This window comes from Protobothrops mucrosquamatus, unplaced genomic scaffold (genome assembly GCF_001527695.2).
Source record: "Protobothrops mucrosquamatus isolate PMUCROS unplaced genomic scaffold, P.Mucros_1.0 scaffold219, whole genome shotgun sequence".
Taxonomy (NCBI): Eukaryota; Metazoa; Chordata; class Lepidosauria; order Squamata; family Viperidae; genus Protobothrops; species Protobothrops mucrosquamatus.
In genome coordinates, this window is record NW_015386572.1 from 156367 (window position 1) to 180032 (window position 23666).

Sequence of the window (23666 nt, forward strand, 5' to 3'; positions counted from 1 at the left end):
AAATAAAATAAAATAAAATAAAATAAAATAAAATAAAATAAAATAAATAAATAAAATAAAGTGATTTTTATTGTTGTGGACTCTGCACATAATATTCTATAAATAAATAAATAAACAAACAAACAAACAAACAAATGTAAGCAATGAACCTCATATATATGCTTCCTCTGTAAGCTGCTTGTGTAAGCTATGCTGTATTAAAACAGGAAGAGGTCATTAAAAAGAGGAGGAAAAAGACAAAATAGGTCAATTGATCTACTGTCAGCTGCAAAGGTGAACCTTTCATACTTCCATATGAATTCTCTTTGCTAAGTATATCAACCAGCTAAAAATGTAGCCCACAAGAGGGTTGACATCATCTTCAGGGGTTAACAGAAAATTTTCACCATTCATTGTCCATCTCATGACTCTGGATTTTCTCAAGATGAACTATGGTTTGTGCATTGATTTGTACAACATGCTGAGGCTTAAATCCATGGTTTTCTCAGCTCTCGGCATTTCTGATATTAAACATCAGCTATTCTCCTGCTGTTTAGGAAAGCATCATTTCAAATGCAATAAGCCACTGAGTTTTGGAGAAGGCTTGTAATACCTGCATAATGGACCATTATGGTACTCTAAATATAAGCCAGAGAAAGGATAAAGAAGGGTAAAAATAAGTTCATACCCTGCACATTGTTTGATATTTTACAACACAACAAACCAAATTCAGACAAAGTATATTATGCCAAAGCAACTTTTCTTAGCGTGTACTATGATATTTTAATAGCATAACGGGAAGTTGCCACTGGATTCAGCAATACCAAATCAATGCAATAAGATAATAAGAGTGTACCTTTAAAACCGCCAGTTCATGAATGCCATCAAGCAGAGTTGTTCCATCTTCCTTCATTAATTTTACATAGGCCATCGCAAAGTTCTTTTCTCCCTTGTCTTTAGCTGAACAACCCAGAATTAGGTATTAATAGTTTTTACCAACTTATTTAATTTTGCATATTGAAACCAAAGGAACAAAAGAGGTTACTTACACTCCAAAGATGACCGATGTCTAAACATAAAACGCAAATGAATTCTTTGCATATCCTCAATGGGTAAGGCTACCTATTTAAAGAAATAGCATTTGAAACAAACGGCAACTTAAGTTAAATAATAAAATCAATGTAAAAAGGATGGAGGAAAAAGTTTTGGAACAGGACTGTCAACATTTATCCATAGAAAGAGAACCTGTTATTTTTATCAATGAAAACTCTTGTGTACAATGATTTTTCAAAGTTTATATTTTATCACATATCTTAGATTTTTTTTCTTTAGTAAGTATAAATCACTACTTATCTGAATATGGCTCAGAAGGATTTTTACATTTCATAATGAACTCATATCTAAAGGTAATCCTAAATTTATTATCACCATTGGGATTGGATTTCCATTGTTAAGGAAGTCAGTCATTAAGTGAGTTGGCCTAATTTAACAACTGATTTGTTGATTTGTTAAGTGAATCACAAGGTTGTTAAGTGAATCCAGCATCCCCCACTGACTTTGCTTGTCAGCAGCTGGTTGGGAAAGTCACAAATGGTGATCACATGATCCTGGAACACTGCAACCATCATAAAAACATGCTAGTTGTCAGGCACCTGAACATTGATCATGTGACTACTGGCACACTGAGACAGTCGTAAGTGTGAGGATCAGTCATAAGTCACTTTTTTCAATGCCATTGTAACTTTGAATGAGTTACTAAGTGAATGATCGTAAATTGAGGACTACCTGTATTGCATTTATAATTATATATCTCTATCTCTGATTTGCCACTGAAAAGCCGCCCTGAGTCCCGTTGGGAGAAGGGCGGGATATAAATCAAAACAAATAAATAAATAAATAAATAAATAAATAAATAAAAATGACCGTATAACTAATGTATTTTGCTGTGTTGCTAAGTTCCAACATCACGTATTATCTTCCAATACAAATATTACATTTGCTGTTCTTTTTATCAGAGAACTATTAGGGCTGGGCTGAAAACTACATCAGACTTTGGAATTAGATGATCCAAAAGCTATTTAAGGAGAACACGAATGTTTCATTATAAACTTTAGTTAAATTTCTATTATATGGGATCCTTTACAAAATGATTCTTATTCTGGATCCAGAAGTCTTTGAAGTCACAGGAAATTAATTTATTTTACTATTCTTGAAGATATTTTAATATGTTCTCTATAGTGTTCTGTTGTTAACAGAAACAGGTTTCCAATACGCTTTCTGAGTAGTTTACAGTCATCTGGAGTTATTTGCATCACATGTTCTCTAGAATTTGCTTGTTACTCATTATATAGAAACTACAAAATTGTCCACTACTTTGTTCACTTAAAATTGGGATATATATCAGTTCTGCATTTTATTCATTTCTTCAACTTTTTATATTATATTTATATTTTTATATTATATTTATACTGCCCTAGTGAAATAAAACATATATACAAACTATATCATAATAATCATTGTTTTCATTTTCATGTAGTCGGTCTTGTAGGATTGAAGGCAGTTATTTGAATAGTTCTAAAAATCATTTTAATGCATACCCAAACATTCTGAAGCTTGGGTTTCTTAGCTCGGTTTCTCAGAAATCCTCATTTAGCAAAATCAGCAATATTCATAGATTGTCTTAAGATTTTAAATTGAGAGATCTCTGCTCCTTGTTGTACCTTTAATGTCTCCATCCAACGGGGTTGTTTGACTTGATAGTAGACAACTGACTTGTATTCATTCACAGGCTTGTCTCCAGCCCCTAAGCAAATCACATTCTGTCCAAAACAGAAAAATGAGGAGAAGATACTACTTCCTACTTCTTATGATTGTATCATTTTCATCACCAATATATTTTTCCATTCATATCTATTATAATCCTTGAGATTAGTTTCTTATTCCAGAAAGGGAATAATCTAAACATGTACTATATAGTCCATAGCATTATTTTTCAATCATAGGAACTTCTGGTTGGTTGGACTAAAAAGCTCAGAATTCTACCGCCAGCATGGCCGTTGATGAAAATTCTAGTCCACACAACCTGGAAGTCGTCAACATTGGGGAATCTTGTCTAGAGAGCAGATAACTGAAAAGGATGAGATTAAGTAAAATTATTCAGCTACTCAGAACCCATTGCAGATGAACTCTTATAGGACCATCCACTTGCCTTTGATCTCCTGGTTTACTTTTTATTTGTTAGTGGGTAGTAGTAACTCTGTTGTGAGTCTCCTAGTGTTTCATATGCTATGTCAAGGTACATGGGGAACGTTTTAAAAGGTGCTAATTAAAATTACTCCTCCCATTCCAGGTCATAGAATTGGATGCTGTAAGTCCCATAAAAGCTGGCATTCCCTGATCTTTGATAGAGGTTTAACTAACTAATTTTTAAAAACTGAAGCAATTCCTATGCAATATACATAGTTGAATTTGTTTGTTTTAGCAAGTTTAGATGCCAGTACAGGTAGTCCTCGACTTACAACCACAATTGAGCCCAAAATTTCTGTTGCTAAGTGAGACAACCATTAAGTGAGTTTTGCCCCATTTAACAACCTTTCTTGCCACAGTTGTTAAGTGAATCGCTGCAGTTGTTATGTTAGTAACATAGTTCTAAAGTGAATCTGGCTTCCCCATTGACTTTGCTTGTCAGAAGTTTCCATAAGATGGCCACGACCCTGGGACACTGCAACCATCATAAATATGAACCAGTTGCCAGGCACCCGAATTTTAATCATGTCACCACAGGAATGCCGCAAGTGTGAAAAACGGTCATAAGTCACTTTTTTCAGTGCCATTTTAACTCTGAATGCTCACTAAATGAACTATTGTAAGTCGAGGACTATCTGCATTATACAACTATGTGTGTCTGCGTGAGAGAAAGTATTTGCTAAAAAAGAAAATACTAAGACACAATTGCCAGCTATTCCAATGAGGAGGGGGGGAAATAGAAGGTAGTAAAATAAAACTGGGTATTCCCCTACTGCTATCCCACCAAAGAACTCACATAGGAGGTAGAAAGAGAGACAACTCCCCAAATACACAAAGACAGGGATGAAATCTAACGATGGTGTGAGAAGAGCTAAAGCTCAAAATGAGTTGGGATTGACAAATAATATCAAAACAGATCCCCGTTCCTTTTGAAAAAGTGTGCCAGATGTCCAATGGAGATGGCAAAATGCTAGCAGGCAAGAAGCACTAGATAGAGTAGAATAACTCAGCTCCTATTTTTGTCTCAGTCCTCTCTGAGAAAAGTGCACACGTTCCACGAGAAATATGTAATGGAGCGGCCTATGATACGCTGATTAGCAAGCTAATTAGGTGTGAGCTGGATGGCCTGACAATTAAGTGGCGACATTGTTGGGCTTGAAAATCATACTCGGAGAACACTCCCTAAGAGTTTTCTCACCATCCTGGAGGAAAATACAGAGTGGAGTGCTGCATGGTTCAGTGCTGCTGACTCTGTGTTTCAGCATTTTAATTAATTAATTAAATAATGGCAAATGAGATTGACAGTGGGTGAGATAGGTAACCCCCAGAAGGCAGAAATAAAATTATAAACTGTCACAATGAGTTAGAGAAACGGACTGAAAATCACAAAATGGAATCTAACCAGGCAATTGCAGAATTCTTCAGTTAAAAGACAGGCATCACGCAAATGGCTACAGGTAGTCCTTGACTTACAAGGGTTTATTTAGTGACCATTCAAAGTTACAGTGGCACTGAAAACGTGACTTATGACCATTTCTCACACTTACGACCACTCAGCATTTCCCTGTGGTCACATGATCAAAATTCATATGTTTGGCAATTGATTCATGTTTATAATGGGTTGCAGTGTCCTGAGATCATGCGATCAGCTTTTGCAGCCTTCTGCAACATCAACGGGGAAGACATTTTCACTGAACAACCGTGTTACTAGCTTAACAATTGCAATGATTCACTTAACAACGGTTGCAAGAAAGCTCCTAACATGGGGCAAAACTCACTTAACAAATGTTTCACTTAGCAACATAAATGTTGGATTCAGATGTGGGTGTAACTCAAAGACTACCTGTATAAAATGGGGAATACCTGGCTAAGCAATAAAGTTGTTGGGGGGAAAAATTGAGGAATGAGTTTTGAGTATAAAATGAATATGAGTCTGCAGCATAAGGCAGCTGCAGTTTTAGGCTGCATGAACAGGAGTCCAATTTCTAAACCACAGGGAATAATCCCACTTGTGATCCACCTACGGATCTCTCCACCTCCTTGAATGTTGGATCTTGATCTAGATATGACATTTTAGGAAGGGTGGAGAGCAACGAGAACATGTTCAAAAAAGGACGATGAAAATGATTAGGCGTTAGAAATTAAATCCTATGAAAAGAAATCGAAGGACCTGGAAATGTTTAACTTACTGAACAAAAGATGCCAGAGGGAGATTATAGCACTGTTCAAATACATGAAAGGATGATACATGGACAATAGCCAGGAATTGTTCCTTCTTGCCAGAGAACAGGACGCAGAATAATAGATTCAAATTACAAGAAAGCAGATCGTCCTTTAATATTACAAGAAAGGATTGAATCGACAATGGAAAGATTTATTCAGAGATGTGGTGGGTTTCCCTTCACATGATGTTTTTGAGCAAAGATTAGACAGTTGCTGTTTTGAATTTTTATATGAAACAGGTAATGGAGGATAGCATAAATGATATTCCCAAGCTTTGTGATTCTCTGATTTCTTTCTGTGCTCAGGAATTCCAAGAAGGTAATGTGACAGGCACAACTATTTTGATTAGTGGCAGCTTCAGTGCCAACATTGCAAATAAAGAAATAAAATATAAAGTTGAAGAAAAATGTCCAGGGAAAGCAAAGAATGAATAGCCTTTCACAAAAGTTGTCAATCCTGTTGAGTCCAATTTAGAGCAAGTAGATGATTTCACAAATAGAAGAAAAAGAAGCCAAAGAACTATTTCTTCTATTCCTGTTATCTAGTAAAATGGACCTACTTCTCTTTCTGTCTTGGAAGAGTAACTAACCTATCATGATAAAGCAAAAAAATAAAAATAATCACCTATATTCCCAAAATTCTCTGAAACCTGCTACCAAGCTCATTCAATGCTAATGGAAATGGACAGAATGACATCAGCATTCATGGGCATGCAGATAAAGAAGATATTAAGAGGTAAGAAAAATTAGACACTATAACGTGTAAGGGTATTGGCAGTTACAGAATTAACCTCCTATTCTTTCTTCCTCTTCTTTTAACAGTGCTTCAAAAAGTGTTTATGTGTAGGTATACATTTGTATAAGGTATACAAATGTATAAGTGTATATAAGGTATACATTTGTATAAGTGTCTGAATAGACATTCAGACAGACAGACAGAAAGACAGAATTTCCCCAACATATTATTTTTAGATGGTATTATTTTTTGTGTTTTGGATTTGTATAATTTTATATTTTATATGTATCCCCAAGAGACATTATTGAAGATGGGCAACCACATAAGCATTCTAAATACATAAATAAACACATGCATACAGATTTGGGGAGGGAGGAATCTCCATAATTGCTTTCAATTGTAAAGAGTTTTTATATATGTTGATAACTTGTGGGGGTATCATTTAAACCCAGGTTCGTGTTCATTTGGGATAAATAAACTCAGTGGTATTTCTTTTTTATTTTTGCATCGTGTAGCTATGCTTTTCTTCAAATACCTTCCTAATTTCTTCCTTCCCATTTCAATCAATTCTATTCATTCCACAGGAAATTCCCTGGAAATTTAACAATGCAAGAAGGTAATTATTTTCAAACTTTCCCGTGGAAAGAATTGTTGGCTGATTACAAGTGTTATTTTTGCACCTCTTCTCACTTTACAATTTTATGTTAAATTAAATTTTTTATCACATCAGAAGCATCTGTAACTGAGCCAACACTGCACATCAAAAATGCATGAAGTTTGTATTAATTTGAAGGGACAATAAAGAAAGAAAGAAATACATTGCATTTGATAAATAAATTACTCTTAAAAGATCATCTTTTGAAACTGTGTGTGTCCAGCATGCAGTATGCAGGCCGCATGCAGCTCTGGACACCTAGTAATGTGATGTCAAGATAATAAAAGATAAAAATGTTAATAATATTAAAAAAATAAAAGAAGTTTGTTATTTATATACATTAACTATATTTGCATCTGGGCCAAGAAAATTCCTTCTCACTCAATGAGGCCCATGCAAGCCAAAAAGTTGGCCAATTATACTTTAGACAAAGAGTTAGATTTGAGATACAGTCATGAATCTTCACTAATGTTTCAAAAGGAATCTTTCAATTTATGCACATTCTGCTTCCATCTTATATGGTTTAAGTTTTTAAACAGATTTAAACAATTAGAAGACCTCCAAGGTTCCTTCCAGCTTTGTTATTCTGTTCTATTCTGTTCTGTTCTGTTCTGTTAACAAAAATAAGTAGCAAAAGAATGTAAAAGTAGAATATCAAGAAAAATGTGCATCATCAGTATAGTATGTTTGATCAGTAAAAGTGAGTCTTATTGGGGACTCAACATGTTTGTTTTATTTTGTTTAATGTCTTATTTTACAATTCCATTGGGTTTTTATTCTTCTTCACTGCCCACAGTTTGTTCTAATAGATTGGCAGCCATGTAAATCTCTTTAATAAACATACAGTAAATAAATAGTCATATTACAATGTTGCCTATGCATTAATAATTTTAATATGCTCTTTGGAAGTAAAGCTGTTGCTTTACTTTAGTAGTTGTTACTTAAACAAAAGCAAGAATTTTACAACATATTTATATATTTTAATCTTCAGACATCAAAAAAAAAGGTAACCCAAGGAATACTAAGTAAAAGGACAAAAGATTATTATGCTCTATCCGTGAACATTTTTCATCACTTTTTATCTCCTGGAAATTGTTCTCTGACACAGTCACTTTAGTCTGCATGTTACCAGTGGGAAAAGAGGAAAGCATGAGCTTCCTTTCATTAACATATAGGGAGGATTAGAAAACTATTACTGATGTGGGTCTTTCCACAAATAATAACCCAAGGTAGAAGCTTTTGACTATTAGGCTTATGCAAAACTTCAAAGAGGTGCTTCACTTTGACAAAGCTTTCAACAATACACATTCCCAAACTGCTTTGTAATGGTTTCCTCTAAATTCAACATTCATGTGATTACTAGAGTGATGTGCCAGCATGATCTCCTCCAATTTAGGTCCTGGTAATATTCTCTTTATTAACGTTTCCCTCCCTCCACTTTGTAGACATAGACATCTGTGGGACCTTCTTGACAACTACATTACAAATGCATTATATTTAGACATAGATGCTGCAGTTATAATTGCCTCAATTGGAAGTAATGATACCATTTTATGGCCTCGTTTTAATTGGTCTCTTTCCCCCAATGAGAGAACATATTATTCCCATGTTAAACAATCTAAAACATAGTAATAAGGAAGGGTTTTGATTGGCCCAGGCAGTTTGGAGATAATTTGGACCTTGTCATTCTTAGATTTTATTTTTAATACTTTCCCTTATCCTAGTGACAAAGCAATAGTGAGTTTTCCAATATTCCAGTGTTCTGGAATTTTCAACAAGCTCTTTGATAAGTGTTGATTAACAAAGAAAAATATATTTGCGGCTTTTTAATTGCCAGGTTGGATTCCCATTTCTTGCACCTGTGCATGGAAGATGAATAAGCTCACACTCTCATAAAAATGTGCAGTTTGAAGTGTGGAACAAATGCTATGAAATGGACCAAAAGACAAACACTAATCATTTTAAAGGAGTACTTGCTGAATCTAACTAGCACTTTGCCTTAGTCTTCCATTATCAAACAAACATCTCAAGTCTAAAAGTTCCTCTTTTTTCCTCTCAGTTCACACATGGTATACCTTGATGATGAATACTAATATACTTCTTATGTGCCATACAGCATGCTAAACTGTAAACTAGGCTGTAGGAATTATAATGGCTGAGTTAGACTAAAAATAAATCAGCCATGCTTTGGATTCTCACAAAGATTGGATTTTGTGAATCCAGTCTTTGTTTCATGAGTTGCATAAGATAAGTTGCAAAAACGAGCATATGGATACACATTTCTGCAAACAGAACCTCTGGACCAAAGCCAGTAGATTCATATTCAGAAACTCTATGAGGAAAATGACACTAGCCTTTAGCAATGTTTTTTTTAAAAATACATTAAGAGCAGAACAGCACTTACTGGTATCACTTTTCCATCCTCATCACAGACACACATGTTGACTTCTACATTTCTCTGAGTAGTTTTATTAAATTTATCTAAATCTCCATGCAGCAAAGTAATATAGATGTCATTCCTTACATCGCCTGTGAAAGAAACACAAAAAGTTAGAAATAAGTAGCTATGGTGACAAAGCACATTAAAAGCTATTTCTTCCATATACAGAACGTTCAAGAGGAAAATGAAGTTAATCTTAATGCTGACTTCATTGTCTCTTCAAGGAAAGGACGATTGCACTGTAGCTACATCATCAATGCATAATCCTCATTCTGCAGCGACACCTTCTGGTGAACTTTGGTCAAATCAGTTGAATGAGAAAATGGCAAGGATAACACTGAACTGTGCCATGAAGTCTACTATGCAGTGAATGAGCAAAAATAGAGGGTAGGGTGGGGAGACAAAAACTGGAAAGGGCAAATTTCACTTCTTGCCAACAAACCTTTTTTATGTTCATCTAAAAACACATGCATATGGAAAAGTAGACAAACTCCACTTTCTTCTGTTAAGAAGAGATTTTTTTTTACTTGCTTGGTCTTGAAGCTACGCATCTTTTTCACCAGACTTTGAATGGTCAGTGATGTTAAGTTTTTTGGGAAAATTCTTGTTTTGTAAGCTATTATATGTCAAATAACAGGGTTAAAACATAAATAGGCAAATAGATTAAAAGTACACACACACACACACACATACACACACACACAACTAAAAATATGCCTTTATACTAATGGGGGTGGAGGGGAAGGGGAAGAGAAGGAGGGGGAAAGAGGAGTGGGAGGGGAAGGAGGAGGAGGAGGAAGGCTTTCTGGGTGCCATTAAATTATCTGGGTGCCATTAATTCCCCACTGAAGATGAAAAAAATTAATTGAAAAGTAATGACTCATAGATCTATTTTTTTTTTACATAAACACTAGGCATTACCAAAAAAATAAAAATACAATAGTTAACGGCCAGAAGGATTTAAGTAAAGGATTTAAGTGTATTTAAAGAAAAGCTGTATTGTAATTTGGTCACTTTATGCATAATATTATCATATTTAGTCTCAACACGATCTGTTCTTGGACCTTAGGAAATAAAATTTGCTTATTACAGTAATTGATGCAGATACTCTGGGATCAATTTAATTTTGATTTAATGAAGAGTTATCAGAAAATTATAAACCTAAGTAATGATGCTTTTATCTTTTCCCCTGATGTCTGGGAGGGAAGGAGGGAGGGAGGGAGGCCTTTCAGTTTGAAAGAAAAAGGATCGGTATCGTACCTGGCATGATTATTTCAGGGAAGCCAAGCTTCCGAGCAACAACTGTTGTCCTGTCAACAAGATGAGGGTAGTCCTTTCTAATATGAGTAATGTCTCCAACAAGCTTTTTCATGGTTACCCATAATCCTGTACGACATACAAAGATAAAGAAGACTTATCGTGAAATGGGAACTAAGGATTCAAAAAAATATATAGATAAGGAAGTCCAGTTGAGAACTTTCACTCTAAAACACATTCACATAAGCAAGTAGCTCATGCACCAACTGAAGTTTTCAATGTATGAACAAGGGGCTCCATTTAAAACTCGTATAACTAAACATATTGGAAAGTGCATGTACGTCCCTACGTAATATTACTGATTCCTAGTACTTCTTCCAACTTGGCTCTGGACGTTGTGGAAACTGATCATAAAGGCCTCCAATCATGCCATCCCTTTAAGGATATAGATATGAGAACGGGGAGTAAGAACAGGCATATCCTTCACCTTGTCCGCCACTGTCACTTTTGAATGTGGTAACCTTGCTTAAGAGGTTGTGCAAAAACTCATTCTCTGGCACGCTGAAAGAAAAAGAAAAATATTTCTGCAAACCAAAGGCATAGAATGAATCAAAGTCAGTTGAGACAACTTTTTCATCAGTACTTGAATGTGAAGGAGTACATTTAGAGAGTTATTGAATATGTGATAAGGGAAGAATTGTTAAACGTAAAACAACAAATGCTTCTAAGTTTAATAAAGTGGCAAATCCAGCAATTAACAAATGGCAAAGGGAATCAACACAATGCTGAGACTCAGAACAAGACCTTCTAGGGCAGTGATGGCGAACCTTTTAGAGACTGAGTGCTCAAACTGCAACCCAAAACCCACTTATGCATTGTCGAGTGCCGGGTGGGAGTGGCCCATTGGGTGGGTGTGGCCCATTGGGTGGCTGCGGTGGTAACGGCAGACTGGGTGGAACTAAAAAGTTCAATCAATCAATTCCAACTTTGCAAGATCTTTTTTTTTCCCACGAGAAGTTGAAATTGACTGATTGAACCTTTTTTTTTTTTGCACATGGCGGTGGAGGCCTAAAGCGAAAAGGTTTTATAAAACCCAGTTGAAGGCCTAGGACTGGGGCGATGGTGCGCGTGCCCACAGAGAGGGCTCTAAGTGCTGCCTCTGGCACCCGTGCCATAGGTTCGCCACCACTGTTCTAGGGCTTATCTACAAATACCTNACCTGCACAATAATTATTCTACACTGTGAAAAGGATGCAACAATAAGAACATATTTGGATTTAAATGACCTCTACATGTGCTTTCAGTAAGCAGAAGGTCCTATATACGAAAAGAACCTTTAGATACAGTCCATTTTGATTTATGTTTATAATGACTTCTAAAAATACTTTTAATCTTTTTTCATAATGACTGCATCCTATCAGAATAATTTTTTTACATGTTAAAAATATTAAACAGCAAAATTGTCTTACGGATGAAAGGGAATGAAATATTGTTTCTCTTCATCACTTTCTGCTTTTCCTTTTATAATATCTGAGATGTCCATTACTAAAGAAAGAAAGAAAAAAGCTATCAAAATTTGAAAAAAAGGTAACAGATGTAACTTTTTCCCCAGTTAGAACCATATACCTCATGAGCCATATATAAGTGCATTAGAATAAAACTTTTTTTGCTTTTTTTAAAAGCAAATTTTAAATCTAATATTTATCAGAATAAGACAGTGAGTAAAATAAAGGCACACAAATACATCACAACGAACTTTGCTGTGTGGATAGCATGTATGTGAGGAAGCATTGCTGATATTAGAAAACTAGTATCTGCCTGAGAAAACAGTACATGGAAAAACTAGTGTTTTGCCCCCAACTTCCTGCATCAGCCATTACTTATTTACACATCAGTGAAAAACTGCCGATAACTATAAAAGCCCTAAGTAAATAGCAATTAATTTAGAGCTAGAGCTGACACAGCTGATTGGATATGCTTGCTTAATAATGCATTCACATTCAAATTTTGCTTGCCTGTGCTTTGGTATTATTTTTTATTCCCTGTATAAAATATTAATGAGATAATGCAAAGGTGAGCTGATTATTAGGAGTTCTTATCTTGTCCTAACATTCTTCCTTAACCTGGTGTTTTCTAGATGAGCTGGATTACAAATTTCTTCAACTTTCTTAACCAGAAAGATCATTAGAACTTGCTGGCTATGATGATTGAAATTTTTAATTCAGCACATTTGGAAATCACTGGGAAAGAAAACATTATTGCATCATTTCTGCATCACACGAAATACTGTGTCTTGTTCTCTCATGCTGCTAAAATAAAATGAAATCCACCATTCTTTGATCAGCCACCTTTTTCATGGATTTTTTTTTCAAGCACATCTTAAATAACATCTCACTTAGTAATGTTGGAACAAATTTAGGAAGGGATCTTTGCTTTCATAGTCACTTTCATGTCTTGACTTCTCTTGTGATCACACAATATAAAGAATACTTCTAAGCTACATGTTCAACATTTTCTTCAGAATTATTTCAGTAATGTCTAACTGATATCGTTATATGAATGAAATACCAATACAGCTTCATAAATCTCTGATGGATATATCAATACACAAAAGATGTCAGTTCTGAAGGTGAGAAAACAGTAGGCCAAGTCCAATTACCCAAACAGAATCCTATGTATCCAGTGCCAAAGCTTATTCTTATATGCTTCTTGGCAGTGAAAATGTTATAAATGACATGATCTTGGTAAATCTGTATATCAGGTATCATCAGCTCACATTGACTGGGACCTCAATATTCAAGGTCAATGGTAATGTGAGAGGTGATGGCACTTTGATAAGCAAAGAGTGGCTATATACACATAGGTGCAGGTGAAATTGTATTAGACCGTGAAGGCTTTTTGGATCCTGTCCATTCTTTGCCTTACCTGCCACTCCAAAAGGCCGTCTTATGCCGTGAGTATATTTTTTGGTGTTAGTATCTTTGAGATCCATTTTTCCAAAACGTACAATTTGACAGATCAAATAAATCCGGTCTCTTCCAAGATCTTTGTTTCCGAGATCCTGAGATAAATAACAGCAAAATCCAATTGACAGACTGACAGTAAAAAGCTATGACATCTAAACATCAACATTTTCTGAGCTAGTACTGGTGTAATAATATAACAATAACAACAGAAAAATGTTATCTCAGCACCCACTGATTTAAACAACATGAAGGAAATAGAAACTGCAGAAAATAAAAAATAAGAATATAATCTTATATTATAGGAATAAAAAATAAGAATATAATCAAGGAAAATAAAAAATGAAGAAAAGAATTCCCCCTTCAGCACAGAATGAACAGTTTTATGACCTTCACTTAACATGTAACAAATGATCTCTTCTTTTCATATCCCATCTCTTATCTACAGCCAAATCCTTAAAGCCTCATCTTTCCGTTCTGATTAGGAAAAAAAATCTATTAAGCGTTACTGCAGATAACAACATATCTATCTTAACTTTGATCAAACAGACCAACTTTATATTCCCTCCTTTTAAGAATCATGAACTTTATTCCCTTCAAATAATATCCTTGAACTTGATTTCTTTTAATTTTTCTTTGTCCCTTCTCACAAAATTCTTCGGAGCTATAACAAGACTTTTTAGGACTATATAGGAAAATTATCCAGGTCACTCTTTTGCATTATTTGTGTATTCATTTTAATTATTAAGACATCAGGCAGCTTTATTTGTTTGTCCAGTGAAGTATCTTTTTCCATATTGTTCTTGTAGTCTGTCATTTTTAAATCCACTCAATCTCAATCGTGTCCAATAACACTTGTTGCTTTTCCATAACTTCTTTTAAACTGTCTATCTATAGAGACATACACTTTTAAATGATCTCCTGTCCTGTCCAGTGTTAAAATATTTTGCTCCGTTCCATATTAATAAATCAAATTTAAATGCTCTTCTCTTTGTAATCTTTGCTTTGATAGTCACTGCTGGTTCTATGTAGTGTCCAACCTTCAAAATCTCATTCCATCATAATTTGTTTAAAAAATAATAATTCAAAACAAAATTATTTCTCCCTGTGAAAAATTCTTACAATTAATTTGAAAATCTTATTTCCAATCCATCTGGACTCTTAGTTCATTTGTAACTTTCCCAAGCCAAAGTTCTAATCTCCCTTTTGCTATTTATTCCAAAGAAATAATACTTTTAGCTTTTAAACTTGCACTTATTTTTTTTCACGTTAGAAACAGCTGTCTGGAGCACTTGTGGATCATCTTAAGTAGAGGAGTCAATCAACAAATTCCTGATCCACTCAGCTATGCTTTTAGTGAAGTTGTCTTCAGTTTGGCATTTCTTCCTCAGAAGTTCTCAGGTAATTAGGATATAATTTGTATGTTTCAGTGACTTACTGACTTAGTCATCTGTTGCATTTAGCATAACATCTGTGTACAATATGATAATTTTTCTTGTACCATAATATTAACGTTTTTCAAATATAGCTAGATAAAAGCCATAACTATATGGATCAGTATTTCAAGATGACAACCACCATCTACTGTATCCCCAGCGTTTCAGAATTATATCAGTCTAGCCAAACACTAGATTTAGTCTTACAGCCAAGGCATCAGTTGCATGAAATTTGTTTCTCCTCCATATCATTTATTTGAAAAAGTTAGTTTTATGATTCATTCAGTAATTTTTCAAAGAGAGGAACCACCACTATTTCACAACACTACTCAATAAACTAAAAATAAAATCCCTTTGTAAAAAATAAGTTATATACCCCTACTCACATATCATGCAATCCTATTTCTTCTTTAACTATGGTTAGTTAAATAAGCCACAATAGCTGTGTTTACACAAATCAAAAACCCATAACGGTTTTGTATTATATGCAAAGTTAGCCATAGAGAGAGAATGAATGAAATGAGGTCACCTAGCAGAATTCTGCTAATTCTGTTTCCTGTGGGCAGAGGAACATGAGCAGGAGAGAGAACAATCACAAAATTTAATAGATGAGAAATATTGATTCTGCAAGCTTTCTGGAATATTGATTCTGCAAGCTTTCTAGAAAATGAACAGGTAGTATGGGTTGTTGGAGTGAAAGGACTGTGTTTTTTTTAAAAAAAAAAACTACTCACGGTGAAAACCACTTTCAGATTGTTGAAATTGTCAATTTCTTTGACAAAACCTTTGCTCCCCCATCTCACCAAGTAATTTTCACTGTGGAAAAATAAACATTATATAAACTGAGATTATCACAATGAAAATAGCACTTTATAAGATATTGACAAGCAATTTTAAATTATATTATGTGCATCATTTAAAATTCTGCCAATTGTTTCAAACTTCAGTTCCTGCAGCTTCAGACATTATGCTAAACCATGACTAAACCTAGAACAATGGTTAATAATTATGTAAAGATACAAGCAGCTCCATTAACCTATTAAAATAGTTCAGGCTTTGATGCAAACCTGGACTACCTATAAGTCATTCTGATGTCTTACCAAATTATTCATTAATACAAATATGTCTGTTCATAAACTGTATATATTTAATTTCAACACATCCTAAATTCACCCAAACCACAAGAGATTATCATAATCCACACATCTATAATCTCACGCACACATTTAAGTTTCTTAGGAAAATTACCACTGTGCATCAGTGGGGAAAAAACTGGCATACCTTATCACTGTATGCTTATGGGGATCATAGAGGGACATGAAAAGTTCAGCATCTTCTCCTATTTTGCAGACAAAATTTCTTACAAAGACATAAAGGCTGTGAGTAGGGGATGAAGTATTTCGGCAGAAAGTTCCGTACACAGGCTCATCTTTTGACTGATAACCAACAATAGTTAAAAGAAAGAAGTTATTAGAAAAACAGCAAAAGAACTTGATAAACAGATTTCCTTTTTTTTTAAAAAAAAATCATGTTAATGCTACATCACATCTTTGGGTTCAAGATCATTTAAACCACAACATTTATCACACTTTTCCCAACTTTTCCTGTCCAGCTGTGATGAAATATAATTCCCATAATGTTTGGTCATTTTAAATACCTGAGTTGCAAGCTTAAGTTAACTGTTGTTGTAAATATCTACAAAGTTCTCTCTACTTTTGAAATCAAACATCTTTGTATATGTGTAAGGTAGGCTTTCCCAAACTGTGAGGTGTAACTCTCTTTGGGGAGGTACTGGGGAAATGTGAGAAATCTTATAGCTGTCAAATTATTGCAATAAATTCACATTTCCCAAAATATTAGCTTCAATTGAATAACCTAGTGGTGATGGAGGCACTAACTTTGCTTTTTTATTTTTTTATAAAATTATCAAATATATATTTTTCATTGTATTGTTTTCATTGTTCATTTGTATTCATTTTGGGTTTTTTTATTTTTAGGGGAGGCATGTACATAAAGAGGAGATGTGATAGCAAAAAGGAAACTGTTATATAAACCGTTCTTCTCCTTCCCTACTTTTTACTATAGATCTTGGTCACACAATAGTTATAACATGCTGCTATTGTAATTTCTTATGTGCTACTGATTTTTAAATGATATGTAGCATTGCTTGCTGGATATAAGCTTAAGCAAAGTCAGCATTAATTTTAAGGGAAAGCTGACGCTTCACAAAGGAAAAATACTTTTTTCCACTTGGTCAGAAATTAGATCAAGGAGATCTCTCTCACACACAAAAGCTCTGTTCAGGAAATAGTGCACTTAAACATACCATGTCCCAGCAGATTTGGTTACCTGAAGATAATCTGGCATTGCTCACCATGCACAATTGAGCAATATCATGATAACCTTAGGAACCTGGTGCTTCAATAGGAATTCAGAATAACAGAGTTGTACCTACAAACATCAAGAACAACTACTTGGCTAGCACAGAATGTAGTATACTAGCTTTTAGAAAATCTGAATCAGTGCATTACTTAATTTTCCTCATACAAACATGGTTTGACTTAGACATGGATAATAAGGAAGGTCTTGTCCTCCCTTCTACATTTTATCTCCCCTCCCCCCCCCCTTTTTTTTTTTTTACAAAGGTTGACCATTGCACATTGTTTTAAAAGACCAGGTAAAGTATATCTGACTTTTTAAAAAAACTTGCTATAGGCCTTTTGGTCTGCACCAATATGTGTGTCAATTGGTCTAAGTTATGTTATTGGTTTATTGATGGATTGAAATCAGCATTTTAAAACAGCTGGGAATTCAGGATAAATACTTGATGTGAAGACATATTTTTAATATGCATAATGAATCAGGCAGGAGAAATGATCGCTAAACTGCTCCTGATGCTTTTACAGATTAATCCTCTGTGGGAATAAATAAGGAAACCTCTGTTTGAGAGTAAAAAGATGGAATGCAAACCCCGTACCATTTCTTCTTTAATTCTTTCTGTGATTTTTTTTGTAGCTTCTGTATGTGCATGGAAGAGACTGATGACACTGGTTTTGTCAGGATCCAAAATATTGCCATCTTCATCTCTAACAATGAGGTCCAGCTCAAGAATCCTGCAACATTAAAGACCATCGTTCAGTTTCAAATACACATCACGCTACAAATATCTTAGGTTTCATTTCAAGTTGTTTGAAATTTGGTTGATGTTTGTTTATCTCTGAGATGTGATTTAAAACTTAAGACATTCACGAAAAATCAAGCAGCATGTCTGATGCATAGCAAAAAGTTTGTGTTAACAGATAATATAATACTCATGAGGGTATTATCTCCTTTGAAAACACAATTTGCATAATGATGAATGGTATCCTGAATGGAACCATGAATTTAATTAACATCCATGATTTTGCAATGAAAAAAACAATCTTTGAGAAGTCTGAGTAATTGTAGTTTGCAAAGATGAAATGAAGAGCTTTCAGTCTTCTACATATCTTCAATCTTCAACTTTCAAAGTTCAACAGAACTTTGGCTTCCTAGACCATGGTCTGCATTACCTAGATGAATGGCTACTGGCAAGGGATGGATTGCACCTCACAAGAACTGGAAACAATATATTTGAAAACGACTGGCTCATCTTATCAAAAGGGCTTTAAACTAAAATTGAGGGGGGGGGGCAAACTTCACAACCTAAAGAACCTAATTCCAAGTAAAAACCACTAGATAACCAATAATATAAGGAAGGGAATAAAGAGAAAAAAAGAAATTAAAAAAGAAAAACATAATGAAATAGAGAGTGATGTAAAGGATGTAAATCCTAGTTACAAAGTAGGAGATATAAGAAATATAGCCAAGACCCATAAAGGACTCAAATGCCTAGACACTAATGCTCAAAATTTAGGAAACAAACAGGGTGAACTTGAAGTATTAGTACATGAAGGCAGATATGATATAGTTGCCATTACTGGAACTTGGTGGGATGAAACTCATGACTGGAATGTACTGATGGAAAGAAACAAACTATTCAAAAAAACCAGACCTAACAAAAGAGGAGGTGGAGTTACATTATATATAAAAGATTACTACATCTCTACAGAAATACACAAAACCAAGGATGAAAACCTCCTAGAATCCATGAGTCAATATAAAAGGGGGGAAAATGACATTGCTATAGGCATATACTACAGGCCACCCAACCAAGCAGAAGAAATAGATGAACTCTTTGCTAACCAATTAACAAATGTATGTAGGAAACATACCACAGTAGTAATGGGAGACTTTAACTACCCAGATATCAACTTGGAGACAAACTCTGCAGCTAGTGGGAAATCGAACAGATTCCTAACTAACTTAGTTGACAACTTTGTAATCCAAAAGGGAGAGGAGGGAACTAGAGGAAAAACTATACTTTAGTTAGTCCACTAAAGAGAAAAGATGGTAAGGAAATAATAGGCAGTAGAGAGAAGGGAGCAGAGCTGCTTAACTCATTCTTTGCATCAGTCTTCACACAAAAAGAAACTATAGCCCAACCTACCAAAAACATCTGTAAAAAAATAGACTAGAAATAAATATTAAAACAAGCCAGAAAATGGTGAGAGAATACCTGTCTGACCTTGATGAATGTAAATCACCAGGATTTACATTCTAGATGGATTACATCCTAGCAGGGCTTTTTTTCTCATAGAATGCCCAGAACAGAGTTCTGGCACCTTTTTTGGATGGAACCTTGTAGGGTAGGCAAGGCATGTTGTATGACATGTGTGAGTTCCGGCACCTTTTTTTTTTTTTTTTTAGAAAAAAAGCACTGCATCCTAGAGTTCTGAAGGAGCTGGCAGATGTTATCTCAGAACCATTGTATCATATCTTTAAAAAATCTTGGAGCACTGGGGAACTACCAGAAGATTGGAAAAGATCTGATTGGTCCCCATCTTCAAAAAAGGGGGGAAAAACCTTTCTATATTTGTATTAACTGTTCCCATCTAGTAAAGTAGAACCATACCATCATTCTCTGAGATCCCTTAAGAATCTGTATGTACTTTATATATCTCTCTACTTTTTACATGACTTACTGCTTTAAACATTTTTCTTCTTTTAGACCACCGATGCTTAAACAAAGATATGCAGAAATCTGATGTAAAAAGATTGCATTTTGCAAAAGCCACTTTAAAAAATGCCCTAAAATAGTTTTTGAAAACTCATTCCATGTTTGCCTAATAAATGAAGAACACTTATGTGTTTTCTGGGTTTTTTTTCATTTAAATAAGATGCAAATTAAAAATCTGAGGTCTCCATTCCATACAATAGTCTATCTTATTCTAGAATATCCCTACCCAAGCATCTAATTTTGTTGCCTCTATAGACAAATTTTGAATATGAAATATTTATCAGCCACATTATCTTTTTCTCCATGGTTGTTTTGGAATGCAGCATAACAGATGTAGTATATGTACTATATGCATATTACATCCCACTCACAGTTTGTGACTGGGCAGCAAAGCAATAATAAAAAGTAAAAGAAGATCAAGATCCAAGAAAGTAAAACAAGAATAAGTACCCTAAAAAGCCAAAATAATGAGAAGATACAACTTATAAGCAACATAAAATCGTAAAATCAGTTTCTCTACTCTGCACTTTGATAACTCTTTTTAGGCAACTTGTCTTAGAAGGGCAGAAGAAAATAATGGTATGCAATATAGAGCAGGTGACAGCATATCTCTGATCTTAGACCTGCTAAATAGAGTTGATTAATATGATTGGGAGAATACCAGAAAATCCAAAAGTTAGACCAGAATGGAAAATTGAAAAAAAAAATCCCAAAAGAAGGCAGTGACAAATGACTTTTGTGCCTTTGTGAAGAAAGGTACACTAATGGGTTGATAAGGTCACCAGGAGTTAAGCTTGACCCAAGGGGGACTTTATGTTAGGTCCATAACAAAGGTAATTTGTAAGTGGCAGTTATGACAACACAACATTTAGAATGTCTTATTAGTATTCTACTAATATGCCTAGGTGGGAAATGGTAACATATATTTTATTATAGCATTCTTAAAAGCAATGTTAGGGTTAACAAAACAAAGGCATCTCAGTTTGCAATATGCCCAAGGTAATTCCCTTTCTAAAATACATTGATAGTAACATCAGAACTTACTTGTTGCCATAATCAATTTTGGAAGTGACCTTTTGTTTCAGTTCTTTCAGTTCATCTTTGGGCAATGTCCCTGAGAGGAGTTGTGATCTCCACTCCATTAACTCACACATCATTGCTTGTACCTGCCGGAAGTGTTCCTTCTTGTTTGCCTGAAAGAGAAAACAATTCAAACTTCAGCTTGTTTAAGATTTCAATTGCTGTTTGTCACTGTGGTTAAGCAACCCCTGCATGACAGCAGAATAAGTATATTTTCTCTAAGTGGAAGTGATCCTGTTTTTCCCAATCTACAAAAACCCTGGAGATCAAAATATAATAGATATAAAAACATAAACTTCCATTTATGTTGACAATGCTTAGTGCTTTATTGAAACTGAAGGTAGGATGGACCAATGCAAAACAGAGGTAAGACCATAAGCATGATCACACAATAGAAAAAGCTGGCATAAACCAAAACTCAGCACTCCAACAGAAGGATTATTGTGTTTCTTAACATGACATAGGAACCAGGCAATTTTAAAATAACCTTCCTTTCATAGTAATGACATTTTTTTTCCTGATTAAAAATTGTTTGCATGCCTCCTGCTCTACTACAGAGAAAATGAAGCAACTGCTCTAAGTTGTGACAGCTTTCCAATAATTCCTTCTGATCCACTAGGCTCTTCTGCTCCCTTGGAGGTTTACTAAAAAGCTAGTCCCATGCTTTTTAAATTAATCTACTACCTCTGGAACTTTTTGTTGAAGTATAATCAATTATCAATCCGGTTGCTTGTGATGAGGAAACAGAAGGGATTGCCAAACTGTCCTGGACCCTTTCAGGATGAGTTCAAAAGATGTATTCTAAGTTTTTGCTTTGTAGCTTAATTGTTGTTTACTTTGACCTATTCTCATTTTTCTCATCCATATATTGAACATGGGAGCTAAATAGCAAATACACTAGAAGTTTGCTTCCTTTTTAAAATGACCCCTTCTTTATTCAAAATAAACTTTATACTGAGGGGCCTTTGGTGCTCTCTGAGCTTGCTTGTTTTCTTGCAGATGTTTCATTACCCTAACTAGGTAACTAGTCTGGACTAATCTGAACTAGCACTGATGATGTTACCTAGTTAGGATAATGAAATGTCTGCAAGAAAACAAGCAAGCTCAGAGAGCACCAAGGACCACTCATTTCAACCCTGAGCTAAAAAATTCTCCTTCATTGAAACTTTATACTTATGTGATCTTTGGGTGCACAAAATTCATTTTCTTTCAATCGGACAGGTTACGCAGTGCATTAAAAAAAAAGAAGCCGATCTGCTGCTTAGAAAAAGTATAAGAATAGTTTTTCTGCATAAGCAAAAGCAGTAGGTTCTAAATCAAGAGAGCTTTCACTTTCTCCTAGCAGTGCATTTGTGCATGGTGCATTAAAGATCATTCAAAGGTTGAAATCACATAACACTCAAAAGTGGAATTGCACAACAGCCTCTTAAATAATTGAAGCTAAATCTTGCAATGAAGGGATTTCTTCTTTACCAGCACTTTCAGAGCAGTTATATATTCATAAAATTAAATGCAAAATACATTGGATTGGTGGATAACTAAACCTACTGACGTGGCACTTAATACAGCTAAAGCTTCTTCCTGGGCAGTCATAAAATTTCCCTGCAAGAAAGGAAGAATAACTCACCACATACAGTTGTTTCCAAATGTTACCCCATTCCCATAATGTGCTGGTAACCTCTTGTACCAATGGAATCTCAGCAGGTATTACATTTTCCGCATTCCTGAACCAAAGCATAAATACTGTATTATTATACAATTTAACATTATACACGTGATCAGCAACCCCAAGTGGAGAGCCAGAAGTGGAACAGTCAGCTATGGATGCTGGGTCCGTAGTTAAACATCTCACAGACAGATATTTGAGACAGACAATCCTGAATTGACCCTCAGATAGGCTCCTCTAGTCACTAAGCCATTCTATACTAGATGTCCCATGCATCTCATGAACATTTGCTTATACTGTAAATGCAGTGCTGAGAAGTAATGGGAGGAGATGAAAGAATGAAATCAGAAAAGACGTAGAAGAGATAAGCCTTGCTTAAATGAAAACATTGCAATTCTGGACCACTGTTTATCTAACCACAAGATTTTCAAATACCTTCTCATGTTTTTTGGACTTCCAGACATGGTGAGGTTGGACCATGTCTGCCAAACATGGTCAGGATAGATAAATGACTGTATGCTAATTACTGTTCTGCAAACATAGGCTCCATTCACACAATAAGCTAAACTATAAGGCAAGGTTTAAACACAACAAAGGGTAAGACAATATTAATCAAATCCCTTTACATCTTAGCAAGTCATATGAACCAAGCCATCATGTTAGGCAAAAATGTGGTTTGTTATTGAGAGAACTTAGCTACACGGTATGTGGCTTGCTAACCATGGATAAATCTATTTCATGATAAAAATCTGCTTCAGTGAGGGTCATTTTTAATTGTATGAGGGGTTTTTTTAACCACAAATAAGATATGACATTTTATCTACATCTAAAAGTGGAATTCACATAAAAATTATGCATTTGGATCAGATGGGAAATTCAATAATACAT

At 34.8% G+C, this 23666-nt stretch overlaps 1 protein-coding gene across 1 annotated transcript in view; it reads right to left on the reverse strand.

Moving 5' to 3' along the window:
• Positions 1-23666, reverse strand: part of DOCK2 (dedicator of cytokinesis 2) — a 90533-nt gene that overhangs the window by 49629 nt on the left and 17238 nt on the right. The window contains exons 5-17 of the mRNA XM_015814111.1: positions 22740-22836; positions 21077-21225; positions 17912-18047; positions 16216-16370; positions 15669-15750; positions 13461-13596; positions 12005-12080; positions 11023-11096; positions 10539-10664; positions 9243-9367; positions 2700-2798; positions 1029-1101; positions 836-939 (exon numbers count right to left, since the gene is read on the reverse strand). Coding sequence (XP_015669597.1) covers positions 836-939; positions 1029-1101; positions 2700-2798; positions 9243-9367; positions 10539-10664; positions 11023-11096; positions 12005-12080; positions 13461-13596; positions 15669-15750; positions 16216-16370; positions 17912-18047; positions 21077-21225; positions 22740-22836 — 1432 coding nt within the window. The remainder of the gene's footprint in view (positions 1-835; positions 940-1028; positions 1102-2699; positions 2799-9242; positions 9368-10538; positions 10665-11022; positions 11097-12004; positions 12081-13460; positions 13597-15668; positions 15751-16215; positions 16371-17911; positions 18048-21076; positions 21226-22739; positions 22837-23666) is intronic.